Below are 25532 nucleotides of genomic sequence, written 5' to 3'. Positions count from 1 at the left end.
TATGTGTAGTGAAGTTATATATGACCTGCCTGGTTGAATAAACATCTATTCTAAAACCAATACTATTACTACGACTAGGCTACTACTACTACTGCTACTACTAATAATAATAATATACCAATAATACTTCCACTTCTACTATGCTACTACTACTGCTGCTGCTACTACTATTAATACTGCTACTAATAAATAATAACTGGGACTGGCAGTATATTTTTTTGAATACGCTATATTTGTAATGTTTCTTTTGTATGGAATAAGGCACATGGTAGACCCTAAGACTTTGGTCTTCGGCTGACCATGTGGTTGAAAATTGCTCGATTTTCACCCTGAATGACAGCTGCTTGCCTTGCCAAACAAGTTTGCTTTCTCACTGAAAAACAAGATACCAGTCAATTCACACGCCATTGATGTTGAATACAGAAAGGCATATCTCACATCATATCTCATAATATATAGCATGTGTGTATCAACTCATAAAAGTTTATATCAACTCATTTTTTAACAAGAATTGGTCAAAATGCGTAGAAACTACAACTCCCGAAACAAAGGTATTACTCAACTTGTGAAATGTCTTTTCCTGTTCCTGATCATCAGCCATTGGTCACCTGTTCCTCTTCGAGCGATCTGATTGGTGGCTTGTCGCTCATGCGAGGGGCGTCACGCACAGATTGGCTCCGACGTCGCGGAGTCCAGTCTGCTCTGGCTTCAGAATCGCTACGAGAGAGAGAGGAACCGTTCAGAAGAGTGGAGACCAGAGCAACGTCCACAACTCTCTGGTAATACTACAACACAGCACCCGAAGGACAGACTCCACTTCTGGCGTCAGGACAAGGTGAATAATACAGCTGACAGTGTGCTCTGTAGGGGATCTTTGTTGTTTTTCTTTCTTGTTTTGGACTTAAATTTGCCTGGGACTTTCCCAGCGTCCCCCTGTTCAGAATGTAACCTGCCAGCTAGCAGCTTTGCTATCCAGCTAATTCTGGCTGTCAAAACAACAGAGGGGCATAATCTGCTAGCCAGTGATAGCTAGCCAGGAAAAAAGCACAGCTCTACTCTTCCTTGACGAGGCATTTTCACTCGTATGGAGGCAATATGGGGTGTGTATATAGGCTGATAGGTTGATATGGGAAGCTGTCAAAATACACAGGCTCAACAAAAGAGTTGTCTGGCTTCTTTCAGATGTGGCAGCTATGTTAGCGGACTAGCCTGCTCGCTAGCTCGGTGTAAACAAACCATCCTCTCAGCCTGTCGATGGGTTGCAGACTGTTTTTTACGCTTGTCAACACAGCTTGTGTCAGATGTTTAGCGAAATATTTTCGCCGTAAGGTGACAACAGTCTATATACACAGAAACGTTGCTTGGTGTGTATTTTCTGTTGAAAGTGTATGAATTGTCGCTGTCTACAAGGATGGTAGTCTGGCTGGAGTTTTGGGTTTCTTTGTCTTGCTTGCTCGCCAGTGTTTTGTTGCCTCCTGTGCACACACACACACACACACACAGACAGAGAGCACAGGCTATTGTGCCTCATTTGCTGCTGTTTTTGTGCGTTGAATGTATTTGTTTTTGTATGTGAATGGTTGAGAGATCACAGAATAACGTTACCTTGGAGCTATCCGTTTCCCAAAATATCCAGTTTCCTAATAACAAGTCGTAGCCTCAAGGGTTCAGTTTGTCCAACATGTAGCCACTCTAAAGTTCAAGTCCGCTGATATCTGACCATCCTGTTTGGTCCAACTTTTAACCACATAAGCCAAAGCTGCTATCTGTAGAACTTGCCATTTGGACTCTGCAATAATTGTTGTGAATAAAGGCTGCTCCATTGCGTTTGCATTTTCCAATTAAGCTGATTTTCTATTCTTTAAACTCAGACCTCAAGTTTGCCTGATCTAAACCCAGCTGCCTTTATGCTTTACATCTTCTTGTTCTCAAAGTCCGAGCTTACTTCTTACATATTTTGCACAGTAATCCACAGTAATTGTGTTGGTCATCACACTGTGCTGAACAATTGACTGACTCATCACTATGAGGGGAAGAAACTATTTTTTTTCATTTAGATTAGATAGGGCTGTTGAACAATGGCTGGTTACCTGCCAAAGTGGCTGAGGCGTGGACAAACTTAGCAGCCACAGTCAAAGTTTACCAACACTTGACTGGTGGCTAGTGTCAATTTCTCTTAATTTACCTCTGAACCTAATTTCAAGTTTTTAACTGTATTGAATGCGCCCATGCCCTTCCCTTTTTCAGTGCAGTTCTGACTATTCAGTTAGCCAGAAAGCATGAGGTCATCTTATAAATATTTAATGGGCTGTGTAGCTGATGGTCTATTTGTGTTGAACGCAAACTTTATACGAACAAAACACACTCCCAGCCTTCCCCTACAATGAGATTAGCCCATAGATATTTCATGGAGCAGTGTCTTAGTTAGTGTTTTTTATTGAAACACATTTTACATTTTACATCACTGTCTTCTTGTGCAGGTTTGACCCTTCAGGGCTTTACAGTGTCATTTTTTTCCAAGGGTGAATTTGCTCCTAAGCCACTAACAAGCACAGGAAAGAAACTTAGGAGCATGATCTATAAATATAATTACACATACCCATCCCTGCTGTGATGCTCAGGTTGCACGTATGCTCCTTTTTTAGTTTTCTAGGTAGCATGAAGACCATATGCAACTAAAATGTTTGCGCTGTAGGATCCTGCCCATAGCATCAACAGTAACAATGTTTTGGTTTGATGTAATTTGATTTCAGTGTCATGCACTCTAGGTTCTCAGCCCACACAGGCTTACAAGGCACATCCATGCATCATGTTGCAATTTGTGTATGACAACCATCTTCCTTAACAAACTCAAGTAGTACAGCGCATTGCCTTTTTGCTGAGACTTTACAGATAAAGTTTGGCACATAGTTTTTACTTTGTCTGAAACATATCTTAAGGCTTTCATAATCATCTAACCAGGAAATTTGCAGTAATATCCTACTGGAGGATATTGATTTGCAATTAAACAAAGAGTGAATTTTGAAAATCCTTCCCCCGAGTTGATATGTGCACTGGCTCCCACCCTGCTAGACAGCATAGCATAGCTATAGAGCAATACGTCATATTTTTTACTGGAAATGCGACTTTCTAGAGAGCGTAATGTATAATGAAGTCAGTCTTTGACAGTGTGCCAGGCAGGAGAGCAGCTAAACATAGCTTCCAAGAATAGTAGAGAACTGTCATTGCAAAATTGATTGATCATATGGGAGCGAAGCTGCCTCCCTCTCTCTTTTATAGTCCCTCTTCTTATCTTTCCTGCTTTCTCTCCTTCTCTCGCAACTCACAAAGCAGGCGGTGTGTGTGTGTGTGCACGCAGTGTGTTGTGAAACAAAAGGAACTTAATGCATCTTTCTCTTCAATGGTTTATGTTGTTTTGTTGTTGCCTAAGTGAGCACTTACACACACACACACACACACACACACGCACGTACGTTCATAACAACACTGGCAATAGGCCCAGCTAAATAAGCCTGTTACTAGGAAATCACTTTGCCCATAGGCTCAGTGATGTCTCCAATGTAAATAGCATTAGCAGATGGATTGTGTTTGTGTGTGTGTCTGTGTGTCTATGTATGCATGCGTGCAGAAATGTGAATTTGTACATGCATGCGTTTGGATATGTGTTTGTGTGTATTTCTTGGGTGAGTTTGCTCACTCAAATGTAAGTGTGTGGGCTAGTGTTTGTGTGGTTGGGTAGACAGTATATGTGTGTGTGTGGACTACTATCTGTTGACAGGTTCATCCAAGGCATCAGATCATGTAGCCTGCCGTTACCCACGTCCCAATAATAGACAGGGTGGACAGGACAGGGTGGGGAATTAAAACCAGTCAAATGCTGGTAAATGTTGGCTGTGACTGGTAAGTTTGTGTACTGACCACTATGGAAGACAAACTGCCATCATGTGGAGGGTCTTTTCTAACTATTTAGTTAATTGATAAAAAGATGAAGTGGCTGGTGAATATTTGGGACATGCCAATTACTGAGCCCTGTGAGCCTCTTCATACAGCCCTCTCACTTGGTGCTCTGCCAAAAAGTATAGGCTCACTCACAAAACCATGGAAAACATGGGAATGATGGCACTGAAAAAGATTTAAAAAAAAATACAAAAAATACAAAACCAAACCACTGCTCTGTATTTAGGTTTGTTAACAGAGTTACAAAAGGTTTGTTAACAACAGTAGGTTAGTAATGTGGATAAAATGGGTTAGGTGACTTCAACCTAAAGCTGTTTTGTGGAATTGGCTACCAAAATAATCCATGCTATTAACCCTACTGTGTTTTATTCAGCCTACCTCACACTGTAGAAACTTAAGACGGCACTGGCACCATATCATAGTCAGTAGCTTTGGATACCATTTTCACCAGAACATTTAGGGGTCCTATTTTTATCTTCACATGACCCACCTTTGGGTTCCCACCCAGTGCTTGAAAACCACTGCATTAGGTTACACAGTGTTCACCAGCAAAGCCAACAGTGCACTGACCTTGTTGTGGTCTGTGTCCACCCTGTATTCAGGTGGTTGGTGATTCAGTACCCTTCAGAGGCAGACCAGTGTCTTAAAATAAATATCTTTGATTGGTAAAAATCGGGCTAGATTTAGTCTGCTTTAGGTTTTGCCTAGACATTATTTAATTAGGTGTGGTCTGTGATGTACAATTTTCCAGGAAACGTTGGTCTGTTAAGCAGTTCTACACGTTTCTATATTTTGACAAATTTGGCGTAGTTGTCTTCACAGCTATATAGAGATAGAGAGACAGTGAGAAACCAAGACACAAACTCAGACAACAAAATTCACACATGCATCTATATATCAGATTGCCATGTCAACTTTGGCTGCTAACAGTGCCGACAGTGAAATCATGAGAACTGATAACTTGGTAATGCTAACAGGCAATGCCAGCCAGTTAGCTGCAGTGTGCATGGATGTTTCATGTGGATTTGTAAGCTTTTGGACATGGATCTGTGGCATGGTGTCGCTGTATGGGGTTTTCTGATTATGGCAGCACTTCTCTCTGTCTGTTAGAGTGGAAGTCTGACCGGGTGAACTGTGTGTGTGTGTGTGTGTGTGTGTGTTTGGGGGTTAGTGTTAGGGTGAGGAATGGAGAGAGAGACTGTTGGTCTGTGTAACATAGTGTTGGAGAAGGTTTGTGTGTGAGTGAGAGATCATACAGTAACCTATTTGTTCCATGTCAAACCAAACCATGTCCATGACAAAGAGACCGGTTTCTCTTCTGGCCTTACTGGTGTGAAGGATACCTGAATGTCACCTAGCATATGACCCATTCTTATATGTGTGTGTGTGTGTGTGTGTGTGTGTGTGTGTGTCTGTTGGGGCTTGGTTTCCCAAGGTGTCTAATCTCTCATCATCTTTGTCCCTTGTGTTATGATGAAACTAGGACTGTTTTAGTACCAGGATGGTTTTAGGAAGTCTAGCCCTGTACTCTACTACATAAAGCATAAACCTATTACATACCTATTAGTATCCTGTTACATATTTTTGTAAAGTTAATGTAAATTAAAGCAGGAATTCACATAATAATGATATAGTATTGATTCATTTTTCTATAGACTGGATACACCAATATTTTTATGGCAAAAGATTTCCAGTTGTTGAACTCTGAAGAAAATATTTCTGAACTGACTGAAATGAAAGTGAACTGAACCAAACCCTGATGTAGTGTGTGTGTGTGTGTGTGCGTGTGTGCACATGTGTACATTTGTGTGTAACTGTACTATATGGATGCTTGTGTGCGTGTGAACGAGAGAGATGCTTGTGTGTGTGTGTGTGTGTGTGTGTGTTGATGTGTATTCCAACACTGGCTTTCTTTGTTTGTCTCTTTCCATCATAAGACTGCTGGCAGCTGTATCAGTAACTCACTGCTGTACCAGGACAGACGGGTCACTAGGGGACACACATGCACACACACGCACACACAGATGGAGAGAACCCACTCCTAGATATCTCTGTTAACAGCATGTGTTATGACTGGCCCGGTATTACATATGTTGAAAACATAAACACACACACAGTGTAGGGTTTGGGTGTATCCATTGTTATTGGTCTCAACTGAAATGTTGTAATGTTTTTGGACCAGCTGTGTGTGTGTGTGTGTGAGAGAGAGAGAGAGAGAGAGAGAGAGAGAGAGAGAGAGAGAGAGTAGTGTTGCAATGTTATAAGAATTTAGGTCTGGCTGCTTAATGTGTGCATGTTAGTTTTTGTGTGTGTATGTGAGAAAGAAAGAGAAAGAGAGACAGTGCCTGCATATGATCCATATCAGTGATGTTACAATGATTAGGTGTACCATTGTGTATGAGGGAAAAACCATGTGATGTTTATTTTCCGGTAATGCTCTAGACTGCAACCCAGATAGTGTTTGATAAATGGTTAATCACAGACAAATATGCTAAATTGTCATTTAAGTAGTCTTTCTACCATTCATCCTCCCATCTAGCAAACCCCACCCACCTGGTTCTCCAAGTAGGTTAAAGCAAACGCTAAGAACTATTTGCAGATACTAAGCTTCAGGTGTGGCTGTAAGGGAGAGCCAGGTAAGGTGCGTTTTTCAGTAATATTATGTTAAGGGGTGTGTGTGTGTGTGTGTGTGTGTGTGTGTGTGTGTGCGATAATGTTGAGGTGCAGTTCTCAGGGCGACGCCATAGACAGGCACAGTGTATAGTGTAACCAGTCATGTGGTCTCGAACAGCAGGTTTAAATCATTGTAATGCTGCCCCAAATACAAAGGGAGGCCTATTCACGGCCCCCCTGACACAGGAACGCACACAACATAGTGCAGAGTGTGACTCCAGAATGATAGATTCAACATTTGGGAAAACAAAAGGGACGCCCGCCATTTCAAAATGATAGATGATGCAGAATGAAAACAAATTTTATGGTACTTTTGAAAGGATAGAAAGCCACTTAGGGCCTTGACAAAATGCTATTTTAAATGCTGAATCTTATATTTTTCAGAGATATTGAATGATGAACTTGAGGTAATGTTTTCTGTTTTGTTTTTGCTTTTGTTTTTATGTTTTGTTTTGTTTTTTTCAAATTTGATATACAGCCTTTAAGAATAGTTCAGATCATAAATAAAAATGGTGATTTTTATTTGCTTAGAGGGCGCAAAACAATAAGGCCCGTAAAGTAGAGCTGCACCGATTAATCGGTTAATCGATTAGTTGTCAACTATTAAATTAATCGTCAACTATTTTGATAATCGTTTAATCGGTTTGAGTATTTTTTTAAGAAAAATAAGTCAAAATTCTCTGATTCCAGCTTCTTAAATGTGAATATTTTCTGGTTTCTTTACTCCTCTATGACAGTAAACTGAATATCTTTGGGTTGTGGACAAAACAAGACATTTGAGGACGTCATCTTGGGCTTTGGGAAACACTGATCGACATTTTTCACCATTTTCTGACATTTTATAGACCAAACAACTAATCGATTAATTGAGAAAATAATTGACAGATTAATCGACTATGAAAAGAATTGTTAGTTGCAGCCCTACCGTAAAGAGCAGTGATAGGCATCTATACTGAATGCCAAGGCGGCCAAAGGCTGCAGATATTTATGACTTCACAAGAAAAGATCATGAAGATTAAGATAATATATCTGCATGTTAGCAATATTCTTTTCCCACAATAATTGATTTACTCCCACATCACACACACACACCCTAACCTTTTTATAAGGCATAAGGGTTATTTGTGTACAACCAATACTGATATCAGTAGAAAGTGACAGGAGAGGGAGAGAGACAGACAGACAAGTGATAGCAGGTCAAGAGCCAAGTCCAACTTCAACGTGTTGCTTGAAGGGCAATGTGCAAAGTATGTTGTCACAAGGAATAGCTTATATAATGCAGCTGCAGCTCCCTGTCTAAGTGCTTATGCTGTTGACAGGCTATTTCAGAGTCAGTCATTGTGGCTCCTTTAAAAGCCGCAGAGACTTCATCATCACATGAGCTGGGTTTCCATCCAAATATTTTTTATAAAAATGATGATGTATCGAATTAGAAGGGCTTAATGGCAACAGCAAATTTCTATAAAATTTCCTCAGTATCACAAAAAAGATTTTAAGCTTGCTTGGGTCATCCGTAAAGAAATTATGCAGTGAATAGTGATTTTTCTCATGGATGTTTTCTGATGTAGCTGTGTTCTACATTCAGCAAGAAGCGTATTTATTCGCTTTAACCTCACTGATGACGACGCACCTATATAATTTGCAGTTTCTTTTTTGCAGCATGTCAGAAGTTTGCTTAAATTTAGCTGGAAGCATAGCCAAAGTTGGGTTAGCTTGACTGTTCGGATGTGGTAAACTCTCTCTAGTTCCTATATCAGAATGCAAATAACTTCCCTGTGTAAGGCAAAGATAAGGATCAGCTTAAACCAGTTTAGACTGCTAGTCATGTATAACAGGTTTTTTTACTTCCTCTGTCTCCCGTTGACTGTTACAGTGTCTGTCTAACCTGAGGAACCAGGTAGCGTGTCATGGATGAGCTCAGGATCACACCCATGGTCTGATCAGTGGTTCCCAATCTGGGGGTTGGGACTCCCCACAGGGTCCTGGGATGACTTTGGTGGCGTTGCTTGATGATTCAAAGAACATTTGGGTTGAATATGCATTCAGACTGAGAAACTAACTTGAGAGGAAAGACTTATTTAGGAAAGCCTGATTGAACCTACTTAATTGGCTATTAAAATCGACAGATTCACCAACATTTAGTCGAGGTCTGGTGTTAATTCCAAGTTAGGCTATATTAGCTCTGCTGTTTGGGCTTGTCTTAGTGTAGGCTAAATCGTGTTTTTTTTTAGTTTTTTTTTAACAGCTTTCATCAGTACGATTCACAAGTCAGCCACATGACTTTTTAGCAATTCTTTGAATAGACGTTATCTGCTTTTACTGGCTTGCCCCTCACACATGCATGTGGGTGTATTTGACTTTCTGTGTGTGTGTGTGTGTGTGAGAGAGAGAGAAAGAAGCACATGCCTCCATATTTGTGTTCAGCACCCCTGTGTATGTCACTCTTTGTGCTTGTTTTGTGACTGTGTGTGTGTGTTTGAGAGTAATGACATAGCAGGTGACAGGCCACAGGCCCAATTTGACAAAATGACACACAGACAATGAGCACACATTGTAGGGAAAAAGTCATGCTGGATGAAAGCCACACACATTCACAATGCAAGCACAAATACACTGTGCACTTGGCTACTGTGTGCCATTGCCTCTGTCATTTCAATGTTTTATTTGAAAAGAGGTAGAACAGGGACACTGAAATATGCTGTGGGAAAAGAAAAAAATCAGCTTCACTGGATAAACAAGGAATAAAGAAACCTATTCCTATGATGAAAGTTTTCCTCATTCATTCTCTCTCTCTCCCTCCCCTGTCTTTATTTCTCTCTCTGTCTCTCTCTCTGTCTTTCTCTCTCTCTCTCTCCATTTCTGTCTTTTCTTCTTTACTTCTCTTCATCTTTTTCTCCTGGTCTTGGTGCTTTTTATCACTTTGAGTATGTCTAAATGTTTGAAAATGGGTTTTATTATTTCAGTGTATGGACTGATTGCAATAGTTGCAATATAATTATTTGCCCTTTGTCCTATATATTTTTTTTCTAGTAGGGGAAACACTGCATTCCGTCAAACAGGCTTTGACCTATTACCGAATGTGTCATCACATTTGTATGCACACACACACACACTCACAGACACACACACACACACACACACACAGTCACAGTCACCAGGCATATTCAGATGCTGCTGCAAAGCAGGTTCAGTGAGTCATACCTTCTGTCATTCCTCCAAATTGCTCTGTCTCTCACTTTCTCTTCCTCTATTATACTCATCTTTTGCATCTTCTTTTTTTCCATTTGTTTTTCTCTATTTTTGTCTCTCTTTTCTCTCTCTCCTCTCTGTTAGCAGAAGTAGCACTTTCACCTACTGCTGTCCACTGCTTTCCTCTGCAGTGGACTTCCTCATAAAACACGTTCACTCCCCCTGCTCCCTGCACCAGATACCCTACCTTCATTATGTTCACACAGCCTATATGGGAATCCTTTCAGTGCTATAAACAGTGTAAGTCAGTATGTCACCCACATATTTCTAAGCACAGGGTTTGACAAGGGTGGTATTGTTTATACCAACTGCCAAATCAAGATAGGTCCCCAGTCCATGGTTTAGGAAACCAGACACTTACAGATACCTCCATTTCTTTTTTCATTCCAGTTCCACTTCTTACGACCGCTCCACAGATTCCCCGCTCACTCTCTCTCTCCCCTGAGAAAAAAAAAAGAAAAAAGAAAACGACAGAACAAATCAATTCCCATTGACATTTCCTCTCCGTTTTCTTTCTTTCTTTTTGCTCAGTCTTTTTTTCAGCAGAGTCCCTGTTGGGTCTGTCTCTCAGTTGCAAGGATTGATTTTTGGAGCCACCTCTCCACGGCTCTACAGTGACAATGAATGACTCCACACACTGCTTTAGGGTGACGTCAGCTATCCGTGTGTGTGTGTGTGTGTGTGTGTGTGTGTGTGTGTGTGTCAGAGAGAGAAAAAGAAGGTGACTAAGACAATGAGTGAGAGAATAAAAGCGAGACACGTGCACATGCCTGTGTGGATAACACGCATGAATCAAATGACCTTGTGTATGTTTATAGATGTGCATGTTGAGCTTAAAGGAGAAGGCTGGTGTTTTTTAATGCATTGCTTACCGTCAACAAATCCTATGAAAATAACAAAATCAGAAATGATTTTGTTATTAATGCGTAATGCGTAATGAAGAATTTGTTCCCATTTGAATTTGATTTGGTAATAACTATAACAGCCTGACTTTTCGTGGTAACAGTTAGCGATTTTTAAAATTGAAACTATGTCTTTACTTCCGGGTTGACGGCTAAAAACGGTACGTGGGAAGTCAGAACGTAACGGGAGTAGAGCAAATGCATTGTTGATTTTGTTATTTTCATAGGATTTGTTGACGGCAAGCAATGCATTAAAAAACACCAGCCTTATCCTTTAACCTTTACAGAATGGCCTTCCTGGCATGACATTACATCACTACCAGAATGTTTCACACTGCGCTATAGCGCCGCACGTGTTAAGTGCTCTCCTTTATTTATGAGAGAGTACAAGAAATGTATTTGTCCCCTAGGAGCCTATTCATTTCAGGGCAGTTCAATGACACACCTCACAACACACAAAGGACACAATGGAAAACATCAGACACAACACTGATTTGGGCGGCAGGGTGGCCTAGTGGTTAGAGAGACTGTCCTTTAACTGGAAGGTCACAGGTTCGATCCTCTCAACAGTCACCATTAGCCATCAATGTCCTGCTGAAGCGTCATTGAGTAAGAAGCTGAGCCGCTGCCTCCTCACTTAGCTTAAGTCGTTCTGGATAAGAGCATCAGCCAAATGCCAAAAATCTACAGTAATTTTAGACAGGGTGATGTCATTGTCATACTGTGGTGCCTCTTATAAGAGAGGCCCATAAATACAGACTGGAACTTGGTAATCCAGTGATAAAGGAGGCAAAACTGTGCAGTTGTTTTAAATTGAATGAAAAGAATTCAGTTGTTCTTGAGGAACAATTTCACAAAGCTTTAATATTAAAACCAATGCATTTCGGTGGCAAAAGCCTTCGTCAGGGTTTCTGGATTACATGCGTAGTCAACAAATATGTTTGATAGCACCCAAAATGGCTACTTCAGACACCAGTATTGAAAAAAAATAAAAAAAATGTTACCACTAGTTGTAGGAGGTGTCACTGGGTTCAACCCCTTAAGGACGTATAATCCCATCTCACAGTCAAGAACATTATAGCCTGATAAAGCATCTAAAGGAAATGCTGCATGTCCTCCCCTCGCTCTCTCTCCCATACCTTCCTGTCTCTCTCTCACTATATCTCTCAAATAAAGCATAAAATGCCAAAAATAAATCTTTAAAAAAAAAAAAATTTGAATTCCTCATTCATTCCAATCCATATGGGTAAACACTTTTAAAATGAAAGTTCCAAAAAGATCTCTTTGTTGAAATTAGAGGACAGGCCTCTGTTCTGATTTGCCATTTCATACAAAACTAGAAGGGCACTCGGAGAGCACAGACCTCCGCCAAGGTTCGTGCTATTATTGCTTGTTTGTGATCTGGATCCGCTCCAAAATTTAATGGGTTCTTCCTTGGCCCATGCTACACCCTTCCATGAAGTTTCATGAAAATCGGGCCAGTAGTTTTTCCGTAATCCTGCTAACAGACAACCAGACAAACAAACAAATGGCACCGAAAACATAACCCCCTCGGCGGAGGTAATAATCAGAATTGCTTTCATTTGCCAATAATGATGGGTGCAAAAGGAATTTGACCTGGTTATTTATTGCTGACGCATTACAAGACAGACAACACTGGACTGACACAGTTAGTACGGGACAGAACGTACCGTAATAGGACTTCCCATATAGTGCAGATTAGATGTAGGCTACTGTATGAGAGTAGATTAACATAAACACATTACAAGTATCGATTCAGAGCTAAGGAAATGTTCCTGTGTAACAGCATTGGCATAGTCATTCATATGCAATTATAAAATAATATAATATATATTATAACATATTATGTATTATATATTATATTATAACATATTATATATATATATATATATATATATATATATATATATATATATATAATAATATGGCCACTTCTCAATTTATGTACACTAAGACCAAAATCATTCAGTTAATTTCTGAGACTGACATACTGAAAACGAGGATTAGGCTCAGTGTTTATTAAACTCAAGGGTCACATTGGCAATATTCATATTAAAAGATCAATAACATCACCCGTGTCAGGACGAAATTGCTAGGGTTTTAAAATTGCCTGTTCACACGGGATGACATCACAACCTGCCAAAGAAGTACACACAGTGTATTGTCAGTTGTAGGGAACGCACACATTCACAGTACTGCCAATTGCCATTATTGACCTCTGGGTCAGGTCAATAAGATCAATATTAAAAGCTCAATAGCATCTATGGTAAAAGGACAATAATGTTCATTTATGCTGGCGCTGTTGTAGCCTCAGGCTAGGTGAGCGTAGTTAAAGACTAGTATTGCTTTTTGTTAAAATATATATATTATTGACGGCACACAACCTTCATTACTTGGTCTTTTTTAACCTTTATCTACCCAGGGAATGGCTGCTGAGTCCGCCTGATTTTTCAGCACTGCGCTGCTTCGCATTCATGCAGTTACACACAGTCACACTTCACACACGTCTTCTACCATTGGCCACAGCAGAAATGGGAATGAGTGCGCTGCTCAAGGGCACTTCGGTAGAAGTTGTTGAGAGAGGAGAGAGCATTAAGTATTCCCTTTCCTCACCCAGGTGTTTCCAGCAGGCCACAAGCCTGCTTCCTCTAGGCTACTGCTGCCCTTTTTAATCCTCTGTGTCTGTTTCTGGGGGTTAAGTGTCACTCAAGAGCAGTTTGATGGATTTTTTTTAGTTTTAACTTGCTGAAAAACAGAGCTCTGGACACAGATGGTAAACTTGTCCGCATGGTGGGTTTTTTACGTGGGGATGGGGAATCGAAGACAATCAGATCTCACACAGTGCCTTAATGGGGAAAAATATGGCTATTAGTCATTCTCACTGGGAAAATTGTGATCATTCAGTTGCACCCTGGAAACATTTCCGTGATTCGTTTTGCATCCTGTTGTTAGCATATATTATGTGTCAGCTGTTCTCTCTGAACTGGAACTTGTACAGTTGGAGTTGGTCTAGGCCCTTGGAAGCCCTATTTGGGCTTGCTGTGTATAAATGATGAGTTATTTAGTTTTTCTTTTCTGTGTCCAATTATAGCAAGGCTTGTTATCTCAATATGGGGTTGTTCTGTTCTGTTCTGTTCTGTTCTGTTCTGTTCTGCGACTCTGTATGTCCAGTGGGTTTTTGTAAACTGTGTGTGTGTGTGTGTGTGTGTGTGTGTGTGTGTGTGTGTGCACGAGTATGTCGGAGAGAGATAGTCACGTGTGCCAATCTACACAGTAGTCCCTTTAGTGTTTTTAGTGTGTTTAGTGTGTAGTGTTTTTTCCCCTATTGCTGCACAACTCTTATCAGACACACACAGAACAAAACATCTCAGCTATTTCAATTGTCAGGAGAGCTGTTTGTTCTTGTGTGGCAGTCAGGCCACAAGACTATTATCTGGGGAATTGACTACAGCCTTAAAACACATCAGAAGTAGTTTATTCCTCTCATTCCCTTGCTAACAGGGATTTTTCTTTCCGCCACCAGCATGAAATCTTTACTTTTCACAAAGAGAAAAATGAAGTTGCAATCACTCAAGAGCATCGATGTAATTTTCGAAAATGGTCGATTGGGGAGAGAGAGAAGAGGGAGGAAAAGTGAGAGATTGGACAATCACTGGGTGTTTGATTTCGATTAGGAGAATTGCCCACGGGCCAGTCATCTCAGCTTAGCTCAAGTAGTCTTCTTTATCATCAGTGCACCACAGAATAGTGGCACTTTCTGTCGGTTGATGTTATTGGTTCATGAATTGTTCTCTTCTTGTGTGTTCCCTTTCTTTCTGTCTCTTCTTTTTTACATTTCTTTCTTATGCACCTATATTCTTCTCTTCTCTTCTCTTCTCTTCTCTTCTCTTCTCTTCTCTTCTCTTCTCTTCTCTTCTCTTCTCTTCTCTTCTCTTCTCTTCTCTTTCTCTGTCTTGTCATGTTCTGTCACCACCACCATCTGTGGGCTGATGTTTCTCCTGCAGGTGTTGTTTATCTTCCACTGGAAAACCACACATACATATAGCCTACTGTATACACACACACACTCACACCATACATACTTTCTCAAAACACCCTCTCTCCCTCTCTCTCTCTCTCTCTCTCTCTCCCTCTCTCTCTCTACATACTCGCTCTCTCATACTCAATGCCATTTCAATTCAAAGAACTTTATTGGCATGGTTTAACATAAGTAAACATTGCCAAAGCATGAAACAAAACAGATGACAATAAACATAAAGAGTCAGCGATAATAACAAGTAATGATTGCAAAACAGAATAACATCTCTCTCATAAACCAACATGACATATTGTACACAGTAGAGAGTATCTAATTAGTGGAAAGGAACCACTGCGGGCGGAGGGAAGCTTCACCAACCCTAAGTAGCTTCAGGGTGAATATGAAAAAGTTTTATTCTATAGAAGATTATTCTATAGTTCTATTCTATAGAATCAAACATCCAAAATGGTTGCTGTAAAGTAAACTAGCTATTAAAGGAATATGGCAGCTTTTTGGCTAATAAGCTCTTTGATCAACTGATCAGTGTATATGGACTGATTGATCAAATGGTATTCTTGTAGTAGTTTCATAGATGCATGCCAACACTGCACTGTGTGTGTTTATCAGATGGACAAACTAGCTTAGCATCATCTCAACTGTTGCACCCTAAATACTAAACACAAAGAGATGTAACTTCTACCAATCTGCTTGTCCCGCAAATTCAAATACATCTACTTTTTTCCAGAAAGTAGGTATGTTCCATTAAGAAAAGTCTGATTAGCTAATATGTCAGCAAGTCTAGCCTTACCTCATGGAAGTGTATGGGGGGATGTGACAAAAGCTGGAAAGTATGTCTAATATCCTGGAGCCTCAGGGACTAGTCCATCTCAAAATTCACCACTCACTTCTAACCAGCCAACTAGTTTTTACAGTAGAATAGATCTAAAAATGCTGGTTGGCTACCTGCTGCACTGGCTAGATGAGTAAATGCAGCCAAATATTTACCAGTATTTGGCTGGCGGCAATTTCCCTACCTTGACATGGAATAAGTCCACAAAGAAGACTCGTGTTGCCTCACAACAACTAGTCATTGTTATTTTAAGGGCTTTTATTGGTAGGCCTGTTATCTGTAAGTTGTTATGGGGTAGTTATGGGTAATTTATGTAGATGAATTTCCCTCTAAGCAAAGACTGGCCTGGATAGAGGGAAAGAGTGAGTGAGATAGAGGGGGACAGCGTGTGTATGTGTGAGTGTGTGTGTGTGTGTGTGTGTAAGATGGCCGTTGGGTCATTGTAAGGGCAGCTGGTGACTAGAGGACTACTCTAGGATTAGCAGTAGTGTAATTGTGTGTGTGAGAGAGAGAGAGAGTTTGCACCATGTCTTTACAATCTTATGTGGTCCAAATGTCCCCATTAGGAAAAAAAGCTGCAAAAGCAATCACTTGTGGTCAACACTAGGCTTCTTTCATTAGTAAAAAGATTATTCTTAGGGTTAAGGCTGGGGGTTAGTTATGTAGGGGTTAGGAAGTATAACACAAGTGTGTGTGTGTGTGTGTTTGACTTACCTTGTCCTTCACTTTAGATCCATGGCTGCTCTCTTGCTCCCTGCGCTTTCCCATCCCCCTATTACATATCATGTCATTAGTGGTCTCCGTGTGTGTGTGTGTGTGTATGTGTGTAAGTGTGTATGTACTATGCCTTTGCGTTCCTGCTTGCTCCCCTGTGAGTATATTGGCCCCAAATGCATTTTTGCTTTTTGTGTGTGTGTGTGGTAGCAGAGGGGGATGGTTTAAATGAAGTGGTCCAATGCTTGGGGGCATGTTCACCTTGACTTGGCCCCTCTAGAGGTGTGTGTGTGTGTGTGTGTGTGTGTGTGTGTGTGAGAGAGAGAGAGATTGCAGAGCTGTAAGACATGCCGATATGAATGTGCTGCTGCAGTCTCCTCAACACTAAAGGTTTGGTCATTTGTGTGCATGAGTGTGCATTTGGAAATGTGTGCTGATGTAAAAACACACTGATAGGAACGGACTTGCCTGTATATGTCACATATAGAGGCTGTGTGTGTGTGTGTGTGCTCTTGTATCCTTATGAGGACACCAAATGTCTTCACAGGGATAGAAAGATGAGACCTAAATTCTATAAACTGAGGACATTTAGTAGTTCTCCCTTCTACAAGGGGCTAGTTTATGGTAAGGGTTTAGTGTAGTGTTGAGGGTTTGGGTTTGGGAAAGGATGTAAGTAATGGAAGGTCCTCACAGGTATAGTAATAACACGTGCTAGCTTTTACTGCAGTAGCTAACATGAGCTGTGCTTCCCATTTTTAAAACCATATGTGTATCTGAGTCTGTAATACTGAAGTGGTGCCACCATTCAATCTATTCCTGATCTTTTCAGTCACAGTCTCATTTTATATAGTTGGGTGCTGGACAAGAAACTGTTTTTTTTACCAGCCACTTTCACTATTTTAATCGCCAACTGCATTGTTAGAATAGAGTAGGACCTCTAAATAATGGTTTGTTGTGTACTTAGTAGTAGTCTAACTTACTAGCAAGTGTATCAGCAAATGGCTTTTTGCACGTGTTAATTTCCCCATCCTGCTCCCCTGCACAATCTTGCCACTAAATCTTGAACATTGTAATTAAATGCTTATGCTTAAATTAAGTCATACCCCTCCTTTTAAAGTAGAGGAATAATTATCGGGTAGAGAAGAAGTGAAGCCGACAGAGAGAGATGGGGAAAAAGAAAGACATTTACAGTTCTCAACACTTCTCCTACTTCCTGTGTGTGAAATCTCTTGTTCCTGTCCTTGACACCTCTGGTCGCTAAGCAACTCGCCATGACAGCCAGTTGGCAGCTCCTAATTGGCTGCTGGTGTTACTAAATGCAGTATTTTATGGCCTTGATACCATGGCTAACATTTTGACGTGATACAGACGGACCAATTTAACAGTATATTTCATTTACATTACTTCTTAGGCCTTTAGCTGATGGTCTTATCCAGAGCCACTTACAATGAGAGAGCAGGTACGGGTTCAATGTCTTGCTCAGGGACATTTCTACAGGACAAATTGGCTGTAAGGGGATCGAACCTGTGACCTCCTAACTACTAGGCCACCCTGCCACTGTTTGGTTCTTTTACAGTCAACCCAAACAGAATCTAAATACTCCTAAATCACTGGCTATCATATAGGCTGAACCAAGTTTTACCGGTTTTATTTTGTCATTTGCATTTGTCTGTTTTATTGCTTTGGTTTTTATTCATGTCTGACATGTTTTGTTGGAAAGTGCTATATAGTTTTACTGTATTATAATTATTGCTGTGAAAACATGTTTCCTTTACAGTGATAATATTTGAGCTACTCTTTCCTCCCTGTTTTGTTTTGTCCTGTTTGTTACTTTGACTTGTTTTGGTCAGTTTCAATTCAGAATATAGGAAGTGAGACTAATTTTTTGCTTCTCTCCATTTTTTCCCCTGTATGTTGCTTTCTTTCTCCCTCACTTCTATCTGTCTCTCTCCCCCCTCTCCCTCCCTCTCTGTCTCTCTCTCCAGGCTTGCCCCCCAGAGGCCTGAGTCAGTCCAGTCCAGAGAGTTCAGCCTCCTGAGTGGAGTCCAGGTCGGTCAGCCATTCTGCCTTGAGTCCGATCCCGGTCTTCTGCTCACATCTGCTTCAGTGTGGTCCCGCTCAACTTCTGCACGTTCCAGTCTAGTCCAATCAGCTTCAGTCTCATCCGGATTTTGTCAACACCTGCTGAGGTTTCTGTGTGGCCCAGCTGAGTCCAGCCCAGTTTTCGGTGGCGTCCGGTCCAGCGTTTCAAGCTGGACGGAGGAGAGGTTAGTGGGGCCGAGGGCTCGGCCTTCGTGCTACGACACAGAACTTCAAATCTCATAGAACGGACTACAGATAGGACGCCTACAGATCCCATGAGTCCCCGGGAGAAGGAAGACACGCCCACCTCAGGTTCTTCAACCAGTCACCTCAGCACAGAGTGCCCCATACACAACGGGGTGAGTAGCAAACACACACACACACACACATACATACACAGAGTTTCTCACTGCCTCTGTGTTCCTCTCTCTCTCTCTCTCTGTCTCTCTCTCTCTCTCTCTCTCTCTCTGTCTCTCTCCATCTCCCTCTGCTCCAGCTGTGTTCAGTCATTCATGTAAACATAGCCATGCGAAAGTTGTGATATACGCCCTGTGTGTGTGTGTGTGTGTGTGTGTGTGTGTTTGTGTGTGTGTGTGTGTGTACGTGAGTGTGTGTGTGTGCTGTCCTCTGGTTGGTGCAGAGCCGTGTGGCGTGGTATGAGCTGACTGGTCACACAGTAAACCTATCCCACCAAAACACACACAGACACACACACACACACATACTAATCAATAAATAAATAGGTGTTATTAGCAGGGTACTATAATATTCAGTAGATGCTGACCAGTGAGGTCGGTCTGTCTGTCATTGGTGTCCAGCACAAACCTCTTAATCTACCACCAGTTTTGTCTTTTTTAGTGCAAATCTTGCTCTTGCTCTCTTTTCTTGTGCAACAGTGAGCTTGTCTACCGTTGTCTATTGCAGATCAATTTGTTACACAAGTAAAGCTTACTGAGAGCAAGACTCAGTAAGGGTGCTGGTCTTGCTTCCTTTATTCAGAATTCATACCAGTTCACTCCTGCATGGGAGATACTTTGATACACATACTATATATCTGCAAATGTCACTTTACACACAGCAACACGTTTTGACTTGCACACATCTTTGTTGATAGTTGTAGTGAATGAGAAGTATTTTCGCTTTCACCTTTTTAAATCAGGTTAGCAAACAGCTTGCTTTACACACACACACACACACACACACACACACACACACACACACACACACACTTTGGACCTCTCATCTAGCTAGAAGCAAAATGGGATGTCATGTAGATGTGAGTCATACACTGCACACGCACACACACATAAACACAAAGAACACATCTTGTCATGTTCATTAGAATCTGTAATTAGTATTGTGGTGCAATCACTCAACCACAGTCTGTTGCCATTGTGTGTGTGTACATGAGTATGTGTATGCACTGTGTGTCTTAATGTGTGTTCTTGAATCTCTGTCCTTGTGAGGACCTAATATCTCCCCAGGATAAATAGATGAGGAAAACCTTGCAAGATAAGGAGAGTTTGTGTGTCCTCACTTTGAAAAGGACCAGTTTAGGGTTGAGGTTGGTTTAAAGTTTGGTTTAAGGGGTTAAATTTAGGTATTTAGTGGTTGGAGAGTTAAGGTAATAGGTTAGCAAACGAATGTAAGTCACTGTAATGTCCTCATACATAATAATGCTAGGGTGTGTGTGTGTGCGTGTTTGGTAATGTGGTAGAATAGCACTCTGTCATTAGTCTCTCAGTGATTATTATGGGAATTATCTTTTGGGGGGGCCTCACTGTCTGTCCCGCCCCACCTTGGATCCCAGTAAAGTCCTATCTGTGGTGATTTGTACTGAAATTAAGTGTGTGTGTGTGTGTGTGTGTGTGTGTGTGTGTGTGTGTGTGTGTGTGTGTGTGCGACTGTGATGGAGGGCGTTGTTTATTTCAATTTTATTGTCCACAAGGGGAAATCCTCCTTGCAGCCATGTGCATAAAAACAATTACATTAAAGTGCGCAAAACATAGCACAAGACACAATAGTCATAAATTGAGAACATCATTAAAATAAACAACACGAACAATGGACTCCTGACGATCCTAAAAACAGGCATGAAAATAAATGCATGCATAAATACATAAAAGTACATAAAAACATTGCTCAAGACTGCCTTCACCATCGCTAACTGTAGTTGGGTGTTTCCCAGGGATGATATTCTGCTCAGACAAGAAGAATCAGACGATGACCACAGAGCAGCTTCTTCATACAGTTTTAATACGAGCATAGATACATACATGCATGAATGTAAAAACATAATATCACTAACATTTCCTGAAGGCTGAGCAGTTGCGGATTCAGTGCCTTGCTCAAGGGCGCCTCAAAGGGTCGTTGCGAACAGAGGGAAGAGCGTTACACAATCGCTTCCTCATATTTCTGGTCTGGAGAATGGATTTGGCAACCTTCCAGTCGTAAGCCTGCTTCTCAAACTTTTAAGTGACCGCCACCTTATTGACAACCTCGCCATTCTGAAGGCTTTTTGCTCCTGATGAGCCATTCTGTGCCGCAACTGTCTATAGAAATTAAGAGTGCATTATGAAAGGGTTGGCTTCTTCTACCTGATGTCCAGTTTTAGCCCCACGTCTAAAGTGCTGTGGGTATTGAATGTTAGCAAGATGTGCAGCCCCAAAATAGGCCTATTATGCACTGTGTCTATATACGGACATTGTTTTACTGGAAGGAAAGCAAACACGCTACCAAAAAGTTGTGTGATCAGTATCCCATGAAAGCAATGCGTTGAACTGACCAAACAGATGTGCCAGATGCTTTTCCCCCAAAGGAACCACTTCTTTCCCCTTGTGTGTGTGTGTGTGTGTGTGTGTGTGAGAGAGAGAATCAGATGAAGTGTGTGTACACAGGCAGACCTGCCGCTCCATTGTTTGGTGTGAAAGGCAATCAGCATGGAGCCGTTGAACCGAAACACAATACTGTATGTGTGTGTCTGTATTATGTCTGTGTGTGTGTGTGTGTGTGTGTGTGTGTGTGTGTGTGTGCCTTCTTTACCTGCTGTAATGCAACACTGATACCTGAGAGGACGCTAGGGGCCTCCTGCCCCAATCAGCAAGGGCTGTTTGTCTTAACACCCCACAGGCACCCTTTGAATTTTTTAGCATGGTGTGTGTGTTTTTGTTTGTCTCTAAATTTGTGCGTGTGTGTGTGTGTGTGTGTGTGTGTGTATAGGTGGTATGGCATGAGGTTGGTGTCAGATATCCTGTTTGTCACCCAAGTTTGTTTGGTCTGCCTGTCCCTCTGTCTCTCTCTGATTCATTTTTTTCTTCTTTATATATTTATATGAAAAGGTATTGGGGTCAGTTTTTCCTTTTTTTCAAGATTTCAGGTTTTCTTTCATTCCATTAAAGTTTCCTGTTTTTCGGACCTTTTTGATCTATTCCCCCATGAGATTCTGGTATTCGCGTGTTTTCCTGATTACAAAGTTGCAGAATAGAATTTCCAAACAATGGCTGTTTACCTGCCAAATGACCAAATGGGGAAGCAGACACAACCGCAGCCAACAACCTAAGCACACAGTATTTAATATGGGAATTGAATGCTCTAAATTGCCTAAATAAAATTGACCAATATACTTCACACAGTCCCATACATTTAATATAGTCATAAAGGTGCCTCTAAAACACTGTGAAAGTTTATGTAAGTTTATGTCTGCGTTGATATTCCATCAATGCCAAACTTTTAATGTCGTTAAAGTTCAATTAAGTATCTTTTACGGGCCATTAAGTCAATTCAGTTAATTTAGACTTTTAGATGCTTTTTTGAGGCCTTGGGAGCTATTAGGTGAGCCAGTTTCAATTCCAAGTTTGTGCCAAGGCAATGGATGGAACTGAAGTTTCCGGGGTAGAAGGAAAGATGCTGTTGGCCACTGAGGATAGGCAACAGGCTCATTAATTCAGGATGATGTAATTTAATCTCTGTGTGTCCAGTGTATTGGACACACAGGCCACACAGAGATGGACAGAGATGGAGTATGGACTGTGGTGTTTTTGACATGATGCAAAGCTAATAAGCACTGCCCAGTAAACATGCCCATCAAGCACCATAACAAACCAAATACATACTGGACACACAGGTGAAAATGCTACCAATCTTCTCGTCACACAGTGGTGAGTTGATCATGTAGAGTATTTGCCAGAAACATCACTGTATTCCTGTAACACTCAAAATACTTTCCAGATGATCTGTTGTTAGCCTTGTTATGAAACCGTGGTTCTAAATGCAGAACTTGTGCCATGTTTTCAATTGACTCTCTTTTGCGGTATCAATGATTCATTCCCTGACACACACACACACGCACACATCACCAAAACAGAGGAAATACCAATGAACAATGAACAAATACCAGTGAACAATGTGTCTCATTGGGGACTTGGGAATCATCTGCCCATCCTCTCTCTGTGCTGAGGGTTTTTATTTCATTCACAGTGCAACAGCCAGCCGCAGGTGGACCTACCATCCAGCTTTACTTCCACTTATGGTATCTGATAGCAACAATATATTTTGTAATATTGAATACACTGAATTTTTTTGCACAACCCGTTTTGCACCATCTACATCTTGATTGTCTCAAAGTTTAAAAATCTTTCTCTACCTCGTCTGCTTCTCTTTATCTACGTCTCCTCCTTTGTGATTGGTATAGATTAGATTATAGAAGTCATAGTAAAACAGCATCTTGCTTGCTTAATTTGATGTAGGCCTGCTTTTGGCAGTTATTGTTAAATAGGTATATATTATGACATGGAAAATTAGCTAACAAGGTGAAAAAGTAATTAAATAATGGAAATCAGTAACGGATGATAGCTTTTACTTGGATTCACCTCATCAGTGCACTTCATGAAGAGTAAGTGTCCCTAATATTTTGTACACTGTTTTTCTTGCCTTTAAATTATTTAATAAAATGCATAAATAAATGAATAATTTAATCAATTTATCACTCTATCAATCAATCAGCTTTCACCACAAAGATTTGTGGAAACCCCCGAATCCTTTTTGTTTTTTGATGAGAGCTCAGCACCAGCTACATACCAGTGGAGTTCAAACACACAACAGAAGGCAACTAAAAAAACATGCCCTATATGTGCTTTCAAAATTAGACACCCATAAACTCCCGGCCCTCTAGGTGATACTGAGCCACAGTTTGAGAACCACTTTCCTATCCAATAAGGAAGAAAAAAACACAAAAAACAACTTTGAAGTAGCCTTCAAAAGTTAAGATCTCTGATTGTAGCCCTCCTACTGTGAACAGTTTGATAAAAATCTGTGTGTTGCTTTGTTGCTGTGCAAAAGCTGATTTTTCACGCCTTCCTCATGGTCATGGACTAGAACTGAGAGAACAGTTTGTCTTGTGGTGGTCTGAGCACAGTGTCTGTTTTGCGAGTCGAGTGTGTGTGTGCGTGTGTGAGAGTGCGTGTGTGCATGTTTGGAACATACTGTCTGTGTTTTTAGGGTCTTGCGTCTTCTCCAAATCGTTAGCGTCCCATGAGATCTTTGTGCATGCGTGAGTCACATGTCGACTCTCGCCGTCTGTGCTGTGCAGGGGTTACTGTGTACAAGGGTGAGCTCTTCCCTCATTGGCCCATTATAGTATCAGGCTCACTTGTCATAGGCCCACAGAGTTTCAGTTCTCTCCCTGTTGGCAGACAGGCTGTTTCCTGGATCCCGCCCCCCACAGTACTGCAGGCATGTGACTTTGTTTACATTCAGTGGAAAGTTCAGCTCCTGGAAAGATGGAGATTTTTCTTCAAATCTCTCTCCTCCCCTCCTCTTCCCTTACTTCCTCCTCGCATTTTCCTTTCACAGCAGAACTCATTAGAACAGAGCGGAACAGAAGATTCCTCATAACACACGCACACACACACACAGAGTGTCTCAGGGGTGTGTGTGTGTGTATGAGTGGTCAAGTGAAAGTCATTAGCAAGGTCTACATACAGAATAACTAATGAGTCTGAGGGGACCACGAAGTGTGTGTGTGTTAGTGTGTGTGTGTCTGTATGTGTGTGTGTGTGTGTGAGAGAGAGAGATTGGTCTTGAGGGGGCTCTTAAGAAAAAACTGCCTCATTTAAACATGAGCAAACCTCTGTCTCAAGGGATTTCCTAATTTTCTCTCTCTCTCTCTCTCTCTTCTTCATAGCCATTTAGTTAATGCTTGAGTGTGACAGTGTGAAACGTGTTGGAAGTTTCTGTCCCTTTCTGTTGCGCTTGGCTTTGTCCTGCACGCGCACTCTCACACACGCAGACACACACAGTCTTACTTATGTCACTTTTGGGGTATTTACATAGACTTACATTCATTTCCTGGAGACTTATCCTAACCATAACCATAACCACTACTTACCTAAACCTAACCCTTACCCTAACCTTAACCACTGGCCCAAAAATCAGCTTTTTACCAATTGGGGACACGGCTTTTGTCCCCAATTGCACAAGCCGTCCCCAATCAACTGGTCTTAAGTCTGGTTTGTGTCCCTGAAAGTGACTTAAGTCATACCCACACAGACACACACACACACACACACACACAGAGGGGCCCTTCTCTCCCTGTGGGATGTATTTTTCAACAGTGCATCATTCATCATTTGGCTTCAGAACTGTTGGAACATTAGTGTTTTGATGTGGCTCTAAGCCTTTGCTTTGTTTTTTTTTGTTGATGTTTTTGTCTGGAGTTGAGACTTGTGTCCCAAAACCTTCCCAAACCCACTCTTTCATTATTTGAATAGGAGAGATTCATAACACTAGTTTAGTATAGCTGTTTATAGTCAGAGAAGGTTACACATCATCAAGCTGCTTGTCCTGTGAACCTTCAGATTACTATCTGTTGGTGTATAAATCTTGAACTGTCTTAATCTGTTGTTTTCTTCTCTGTCTTTTCATTCTACGACAAAACCAACAGTAACCCCTCCTCCACCTCCACAGCACCACTTAAACACAAAAAGGGTACAGATGAACTTGTATTATGAAAAATTAAAAAGATAATTGAAATTAGTTGGTTTATGAGTTTCCTCAGACTCTGGTCTTG

At 41.1% G+C, this 25532-nt stretch overlaps 1 protein-coding gene across 1 annotated transcript in view; it reads left to right on the top strand.

The window, feature by feature from the left end:
- The first annotated feature begins 709 nt into the window (after positions 1–709).
- Positions 710–25532, top strand: part of adipor2 (adiponectin receptor 2) — a 37294-nt gene continuing 12471 nt past the window's right edge. Inside the window, exons 1-2 of the mRNA XM_071529156.1 lie at positions 710–835; positions 18370–18825. Coding sequence (XP_071385257.1) covers positions 18742–18825 — 84 coding nt within the window. The 5' untranslated portion in view covers positions 710–835; positions 18370–18741. The remainder of the gene's footprint in view (positions 836–18369; positions 18826–25532) is intronic.

The sequence above is a fragment of the Centroberyx affinis genome, unplaced genomic scaffold, assembly GCF_046629955.1.
Source record: "Centroberyx affinis isolate AG114_WGS23_722 - 3 ecotype Tasmania unplaced genomic scaffold, CSIRO-AGI_Caff_v1 ptg001773l_1, whole genome shotgun sequence".
In the NCBI taxonomy this organism is placed as follows: Eukaryota; Metazoa; Chordata; class Actinopteri; order Beryciformes; family Berycidae; genus Centroberyx; species Centroberyx affinis.
This window is presented reverse-complemented; position numbering and strand designations above follow the sequence as displayed.